We start from the raw sequence: 7,694 nt of genomic DNA on the forward strand, positions 1-7,694 counted from the left end.
CTGCGGAGCACAGGCTCTGGACGCGCAGGCTCAGCGGCCATGGCTCACGGGCCCAGCCGCTCCGCGGCATGTGGGATCTTCCCGGACCGGGGCACGAACCCGCGTCCCCTGCATCGGCAGGCGGACTCTCAACCACTGCGCCACCAGGGAAGCCCGCAGCTCATGTTTTAACATGGATTACCCAGGGAGGAGGGGGAGAAGGCACTACTAACAGTGCAGGGTAAATACTCCAACATCTCTTCAACCAGATTTGACAGGGGCTGTAGGAACTTTCTCTGCACTTAAACAGATGCTTAAGATGTTCCATGTGGAGGCAATTCCCATGATATTCTAACGGTTCCTTGTAGCAAACTTTCAGTTTCAAGGACCAAGTTTCATTTTTGTGTTTCAGAGTAAAAACTAATTACTGTCGTGTTCAATCCAGGAACACACCTTGCTCTAGTCTTCCTGTGCTCAGACCCTTTCTTGCTGGGCTTTGAGAAGGAAGCCTAGACTCGCAGACTGCCTTCCTTTGGGAATCCCTAACATGTTCATGTACTGTTTCCAGTCGTACTATTTTGACCGCGATGATGTGGCTTTGAAGAACTTTGCCAAATACTTTCTTCACCAGTCTTGTGAGGAGAGGGAACATGCTGAGAAATTGATGAAGCTGCAGAACCAGCGGGGTGGCCGAATCTTCCTTCAGGACATCAAGGTGAACTGAAGACCCTAGGGTCGCCCTGCCTCATCTGTCTAGCAGTCCTCTGGCGTCAGAAATCACTGAGCCCAGCAGTTGCCCTTATAAGATGAGGATACTTTGGGTTTTTGTCTTTTGCGCTTTTTCGGGCCTACCATCTAAGCTAAAGTTGGCAGACAGTAATGGGCAAGGATATTAAGTTGGAAGCGGTTTTCGGGGGAACTTGGCTGTTCCTTTTGCCAAGCGCGGTGGTCACACGTTAGACGCTTTTTGCTGATTCGTGGTTTAAGTGGTAGAGGTTGTACATGCACTGACTTAACCTCCTCTCATTCAGAAACCAGACCGTGATGACTGGGAGAACGGGCTGAATGCAATGGAATGTGCGCTACACCTGGAAAAAAGCGTGAACCAGTCACTACTGGAACTGCACCAACTGGCCACTGAGAAAAATGACCCCCATGTGAGTGTTGGCAACCTGGGAGGAAATGGAGGAAATCATTTGTCTTAGGGGCTGGGGAAGCTTCCCAATAACTTTTTTCCTTGTTCTCTTTTCTAGTTGTGTGACTTCATTGAGACTCATTATCTGAATGAGCAGGTGAAATCCATTAAAGAATTGGGTGACCACGTAACCAACTTGCGCACGATGGGGGCCCCCGAATCTGGCATGGCACAGTATCTCTTTGACAAGCACACCCTCGGAAATAGTGATAATGAGAGCTAAGCCTTAGGCTGGCTTCCCGTAGCCACAGGGGTGACTTCCCTGGTCACCAAGGCAGTGCATGCATGTTTGGGTTACCTTACCTTTTCTGTAAGTTGTACCAAAATATATACAAGTCCTTTCCTTAGTACCATTCCTTCAAATAAAGTAATTTGGTACCCAGCTGTTGTCTTTGAATTCTCGGGGTGGGCTAGAAATGTATCTAGGCCATCTTTATTAAATTTGTAAGTGCCACCATGGCTCAGTCACACTCACCAAAGTGAAACGCTTAGGAGGATCTGTATTTACTTACGAAATTCCTTAGCTTGGGAAAGATACCAAGGCTTGGGTGTTTTGAATTCAGACAGGACTTAAGGATTCCTGGTTCTGAATTAGGTGTTTTATACGTTTCCAGCACTTCTGGTTTTCACAATTTATATGTACAGAAAGCATTTTGAGGCTTAAAGTAGACTTGAAGCTACTGATTCTCGTTCTCCATTAAGGTAACCATTTAATTCAGGCTGTCGTAGGGACATATTCTTCAGTGTGGACAGCTATATGGCTATGACTGGATCAGTGTCCTGCTGGTGTACACGCAGGTAGGACCAGGCCAGTGAAGCGTCCCCCTTGGGAAGCAGGCTAGGAATGTGCTTCATCCCTAGTGAGAATTTGAGGAAAGGTTACATGAGTATGGAAAGAGACCTTCATTTCAATAGGAAAATAGCTGCAGTAGGAGGGAAGAGGTTGAGACATCTTGAATATTAACCAGTGAGTAGTGTTAGAAGACTGGGGAGCCGTCTGGGTCCTTGCTAACCAACTACATTAACATTGTTTCCTAAACCAGCCACCGTGATTTGTAAGTTTCCATCTAGCCCTGAGAAGTGACAGGTGGTAGGCCTTTTCAGTTTTCAATACAAAGCTAGGTATTCTGACCTCAATAACTGCTTGAGAATAATAAGAAATGAGAAGTTACACTTCCCTTTCACATCGTGATTGGGGGCTGGGGTGGGGGGCTGGGTCTAATTGGGTGAGCGGCTGGGGAATCTGGAATAAAGGCAAACATCTGGTGGTACTGTGACAACTTTAGGTTGACCTCAAAAATGCATGAAGAGCTCATTTAAGTTCAGAAGTCTTGGTGAGGTCCCCAAAGCAGTAAGATACCCCAAGGGACCTGGATTGTCCCCACCTTATCTGCCAGTTCCCAGGAGTGTGGCACCCTTTCCAGGAGTGCTTCAGAACCACCACTGGTTATGGGGGAGGGCTCATACGCGACCTCCCAGCTAAGCCTGGTCAGTAAGTTGAGTTCTTGGGCTACAGTCTAGAGCCCCAAGTTCTACCTGTGTTTCTGTGCCACCGCTGCTTAAGGTGAGCTGGGCCCACTGGTAACGTCAGCCCATGTAAGCCTGGCCTAGTGGCCCTTCGGCGTTACTCTCAGTGCAAACCTCGTCTTCCTATCCCTGGGCCCCAGAGAAGTCTTGGTGAGTCAGGCTCTTGGGTGAAATAAGCAAAAGTCGCCAACACTTCCCTAGAGCCCCTGCTGTGGCAGCCAGGTGCGTGCCCCAAGCCAGTGCTGGGCATACCCTGGCAGCCATAGAACCATAGGAAAACTGGGAGTAGGGTGGGCTTCAGAGCAGGGGAAGCTGGTGGGGACCACCCCTGGTGGGCTGGGGGGTTCAGTGACCCTGGTTTGGGTAGAGGACAGACCTGTGGTTTTCCAAGGCCCAGTAGGGATCGCCACGATCTTTGAGTATAGTGTGTATGTTGCTTGTCGACTGTCCCAAGTGAGGTTCTCTGAGATATTCAGGGGCCTCTGACATGTCTGTTAGGTTAAACTCGACAGTTTTCCTCCTCATGTGACTCACTTCCGGGTGCTCCGTTGAGGCCCCAGCACTCTCTGGGAGCAATTCAAAGCTCTTCTTGGACCTGGGAGTTGCAGGCTGAAGGCTTTGGTCTTTGACGGTGTCATCCATGCCTGAGACTTTGCGAAGACTTGAGGGTGCTGACTGTCCAGGTGGGAAGACCATAGGGGTGTGGCTGAGGGGTGTCTGGGGGGCACTGTGGTAGCCTGACCTCCCATATAGCACGGCGGACTTGAAGGCATCCTCCCCTTTCCAGGCCTTGACGTCTTCCTTATCACTGGTGTCCTGTCCGTCTCCCCCGAGGTTCTTGGGCTGGCCCTCATGGGAAAGGACTTCTTTCTTCGGCCACAGTAGTTTGGTCTTTGAGTTTGTCCTGGGGGGCTGGCGGTCGTGGGATTGCAGCCCTCGGAAGCGGCCAGCGATGCCAGTGTGAGCACTTTCCTCCTCTTCCGGATCTGGCTGGAACTCCATATCCTCCTTATCCAGACTGGAAAGAAACAGGAGAGTCGGGGGTTAGTGGGCAGACAACGGCCTGAAGCCTGACTTGACTTCTCCCTTACCCTCTCTTCTCCCTCTGGCCCAAGGCCCAGGACACAGTCTTCCTCACCTCAGCTTTGACTCACCTCTCTGCTGATCCATCTTGTACCTCTCAATTAATCCCTCCTGGCCGAGCTCGCCTCACTGTTCTGTGGCTCCCTCTTGCCCATGTTAACATCCAAACTCCCTAGCCTGGTATTTAAGGGCTTCCTCTTCAGCACCCACATTTTCCCTTTGAAACCCGTCACTCCGGGCTGTCTGAACGGCTCTTCCCCAGGTATGGATGGTCACGTGAGGCCCAGGAGTGACTGAGTAAGCCAGGGATTTGTGGTTCCCGCTGGGGAGCAGTATCCCCCCAGAGAGAAGTCTGGCTTCCTGGGAGCCTAAAGCCTTTACTCTGCAAGAGAAAGCCTACCCACCCGTGAATGTGGCCACCTTTGCCCATGTCCAAATTCTCCCCATGCTTCAAGGCCCAGCTCCAGGTCCAGCTGGAGGCCAGCTCTCAGGCAGCCAAAGGTGATCTCTGTTCTATACTCTGTCCCTTGCCCAGGCATCCAGTACTTCGTACCTTGTATCCAGAGTCTGGGCTCTGGGTTTGAACTCCCTCACTAAATTGTGTGTTTCTTGGAGGCAAGGTCTATGTGTTATTATTCTCTGTTATCCTCCTTCCCCAGCAGCTGGGCTACCAACCATGGAAAACTCAGAGGCGACCTCCAGCAATGTTTCTGACCTAAGCAAGCCTCCATCCTCGATCATTTGATCTCTTATCCAAACCTTCCTCACACCAACTAGAGACTCCAGCTAATTCTAATCACAGCTTAATAGGATACTCGGTTCTTAACAAGAGAACAGCGCTTTTAATACTGTGGAAGAACACCTTGATGGGATAGACCCTGAGATGCAGCAAACACTCTCCAAAGTCCTCTCCACTCTGTCATCCTAGGGAGAGAGAGCTGTCTAGGGCGCCTCTTCAGCCGGCCATGGCCCAGCTACAGCTCAAAAGGGATTCTAACCAAACCAGGGAAAGAGGACCCGTGTGGGGGAAATGTGGCTGCTGTGGGCTGACCTGAGGCCCGTACTCTGTAGCAAGAAGTCTACTCCGAAGGTACCTGTGATGACCCAGCCTCTTGCTCGCTTCCTTGCCCAGGGAACCCCACTCCCACTCCCCATGCCAACACCCTGGCTTATCAGGAAACATAGCTCGGAACCAGAGTCAGGAACCAGGCCCTGACATCCCAGCTGCATCACTAATCACTGACTGCCCTTGAGTAAGTCCCTTCTCTCTCTAAGCCTCAGTTTTCAACTCTGGATAAGGGGTGGGGCTTAGATTGGAGACTACCTAAGAGCCCTTATAGCTTTAAGAGTCCTAACACAGCACAAGGTAAGGGTTAAGGGTGTGGAGTTGGACCCAGACATACCTGGCCCACCTGTGCTGCTTGCTAGCTATGTGACCTTGGGTTGGGCAACTGACTTAACCTCTCTGAACCTGGACTTAATCATCTGAAAACTGGAGGTAACAAACCAAGTTTATTGGAGGGGGGGGAAATAGTTAATATATGTTAAGAGCTTAGTACAATGCCCAGCACTTAATAGGCACCCAATATGCACTAACTAATACTATTCTAAGTTCTTAGGCAGGCCCTTGCACTTGGGGTTTTCTACCCACCGAAGTGGTTCCCTGGCACTTCCCACCTGATGTTGAAGGTGGAGCCGAAAAAGGAGGGTCGACGAGACTGGGCAGAAGCGGCTGTGTAGGGGGGATGTGGTTCTGGCTCATTCCAGTACATATCTCGCTCCATCGGTGGCAGGTCCTGGTGCATCTCATCTACAGCCAACAGGGACACCTGGTCGTCGGGGACAGAAGGAGAAGTCCAACAGGTCAGCCCAAGCAGGACCATGAATTTGCCAGGTGACTTGGAGAGGTCACTGCTCTCTCTCTGGGCCTCAAGTTTCCCTTCCTGTGAAATGGAGAGACTGAGCCTGTAGCCTCAAAAGTTAGGCTGAGAATCCTGTGAGTAGATGGTTGGGCAATTCACTGTGAGGCCTCCCTACAGAACTGTGGGGCCCCCTCCCTGGGTCCAGTTTGGGGAGGGGCCATGGGACAGGCTGTCTTCCTCCCGTCATACCTGCAAACTCCTGTCGACAATCCAGTTGGTCTCAAAGTCATCATCATCCTCTCCGAACGGGTTGATGAGCTGCTCTGCCACCTTGAGGGTAGGTGAGGCTCTGGAAATCCTCAGGTGGAACCCCTTGCAGCCTTGCTCCCACCCTTAAACCTTGGCTCCTGCCGTGTCCACCTCTCCACGCCCCTCAGTGATGCCCTTCTCACTGTCTCCAAAGCCACTGTGTAGGGCACCTCCTCTCCTAACCGGCCATGACTCCCTGGGCCACAGCTGGCCTCGTCCCGGGGAGGCTCACCTTCAGCCAGCCAGCATAGAAGAAGAACTGCAGGAATGTGAAGAGGGGTACAACGAGGTCCATCTCGTGGCCGGGGTAGGCCTTGGCTGGGTTCAGAAACTGACGCCCCATCAGGCAAGCCAGGAAGAAGCTGTATACCGCCACGGTCACCACCTGGGAGGGAAAGGCGGTGTCGGCAGAAAGGGCTGTGTGGGGACCGTGGGACCAGGAAGCTCCCCAGGCTCTGTGGTCTCCCCTTTAAAATGGGGATGATCACACTGCCTCCACCACCTGGACCAGGCAGGGACCTGGACTCTTTGAACTTGGCACTAGAGACAACCTCCAAAGTCCAGACCTGACTCCCAGGGTGAGCCTCTTCTTCAGCCTCTAAGTGAGCCCTTCCCATCATAGGCTGCTTCCCGGGTCCTCCTCAGTTTCCCAAAGGGGCAGCTTCACCAGCCTAGTCCTCACCTGAGTGTACACCAGTGGGATACTGATCCAGTCGTAGGCATACAGCTGTCCACACTGAGTACGCAAGGTGTTCATTTCCTAGGGGGGCAGGAGGGAAGGTTGGGCCTTTGACCATCACCTGCTCTCCCAGGCTCACCCCCCAGCTCTTCCACAGATACCAGGGTCTCGTGCTCATGGTCCAGCCCTGGCTGTGTGGTCATGGACAGCTCACTTAACCTCTCTGTGCCTCAGCCTCCTCAATATCAAAAAGGAACCAGGATCTCAGAGGTTCACTTTAGAGAGGGGAGGGGAGGGGAAATTTGAAAGGGGCCACCTTGGGCTATGGAATCCTGTTGGAAAGGATCCTACAGTCCCAAGGTAGGCTCTGGGAAGACCCTCAGAGGCTCAAACTTCCTCTTTGCAGAAAACCTGTTCCACGTGGGGCATGACCCTCCCCGCGCTGCAGCAGCCCCACGTGTGTAGCGGGCTCACGTTGAGCAGGCTCTGGAGCAGGACAGGGTCCCGGATTCGACCTTCAATCCAGGCCTTCGTTGACAGGTTGGCAAACCACACCCAGGGCATCCAGAATGAGTTGTGTGGCAAGCTCAGTTTTTGTAAGTGCTTGTGTTCCGAGGGGGTCATAAAGCCTGCGGGGTAGAGTGGAGAAGACAGTGGGTAGGGTAATCTGCAGAAGGGGTGGCTGGCCAGGCCCTGCTGGGTGGGACCCAGAGTTCAAACCAAGTCCCTGCTGAGCCCACAGGGACCTCAGAGCTCCTTTGCGATCCTCTTTCTTTCAACAAATTATCACTGCGTGTCTACTATGTGCTGTTCTGGGCTGAGTACATGAGAGGGATCTGTCTTATTAACCAGGATCAGGTCAGGCAAGGCCAGAGAGTGAGACTGCTGACGTACAGACTGGAAACCGAAAACAGGAAGGGGAAGGGCAGTTCCCAGTTCCCAAAGCCCCACTCTGGCCCTCAACCCTCACTCTTCCCTCATCCCTCAAGAGGCCTTAGCCCTATCTCAAAGCCCTATCCTCCTAGAGTCTGTTCCTGGCCTCTCCCCACCTTTCCACCCC

At 52.4% G+C, this 7,694-nt stretch overlaps 2 protein-coding genes across 2 annotated transcripts in view; one reads left to right on the forward strand and one right to left on the reverse strand.

The window, feature by feature from the left end:
* Positions 1-511: 511 nt before the first annotated feature.
* On the forward strand, positions 512-1,556 carry FTH1 (ferritin heavy chain 1). The gene is made up of 3 exons (XM_024749244.1): positions 512-694; positions 1,011-1,136; positions 1,233-1,556. The coding sequence occupies exons 1-3, from the start codon at positions 527-529 to the stop codon at positions 1,395-1,397; spliced, it is 459 nt and encodes a 152-aa protein (XP_024605012.1). The 5' UTR covers positions 512-526; the 3' UTR covers positions 1,398-1,556.
* A 302-nt stretch (positions 1,557-1,858) lies between these two features.
* Positions 1,859-7,694, reverse strand: part of BEST1 (bestrophin 1) — an 8,362-nt gene continuing 2,526 nt past the window's right edge. Inside the window, exons 4-9 of the mRNA XM_024749243.1 lie at positions 7,109-7,263; positions 6,638-6,715; positions 6,188-6,340; positions 5,896-5,976; positions 5,462-5,613; positions 1,859-3,719 (exon numbers count right to left, since the gene is read on the reverse strand). Coding sequence (XP_024605011.1) covers positions 3,047-3,719; positions 5,462-5,613; positions 5,896-5,976; positions 6,188-6,340; positions 6,638-6,715; positions 7,109-7,263 — 1,292 coding nt within the window. The 3' untranslated portion in view covers positions 1,859-3,046. The remainder of the gene's footprint in view (positions 3,720-5,461; positions 5,614-5,895; positions 5,977-6,187; positions 6,341-6,637; positions 6,716-7,108; positions 7,264-7,694) is intronic.

Source organism: Neophocaena asiaeorientalis, unplaced genomic scaffold (assembly GCF_003031525.2).
Source record: "Neophocaena asiaeorientalis asiaeorientalis breed wild unplaced genomic scaffold, Neophocaena_asiaeorientalis_V1.1 scaffold43, whole genome shotgun sequence".
Classification (NCBI taxonomy): domain Eukaryota; kingdom Metazoa; phylum Chordata; class Mammalia; order Artiodactyla; family Phocoenidae; genus Neophocaena; species Neophocaena asiaeorientalis.

Excerpts from the sequence above, each read along its gene's own strand:
- FTH1 (XM_024749244.1), top strand. The coding sequence starts at position 527 with ATGTTCATGTACTGTTTCCAGTCGTACTATTTTGACCGCGATGATGTG. Across the intron at positions 695-1,010 it reads TCTTCCTTCAGGACATCAAG|AAACCAGACCGTGATGACTG; the intron begins GTGAACTGAAGA and ends CCTCTCATTCAG. Across the intron at positions 1,137-1,232 it reads CTGAGAAAAATGACCCCCAT|TTGTGTGACTTCATTGAGAC; the intron begins GTGAGTGTTGGC and ends TCTCTTTTCTAG.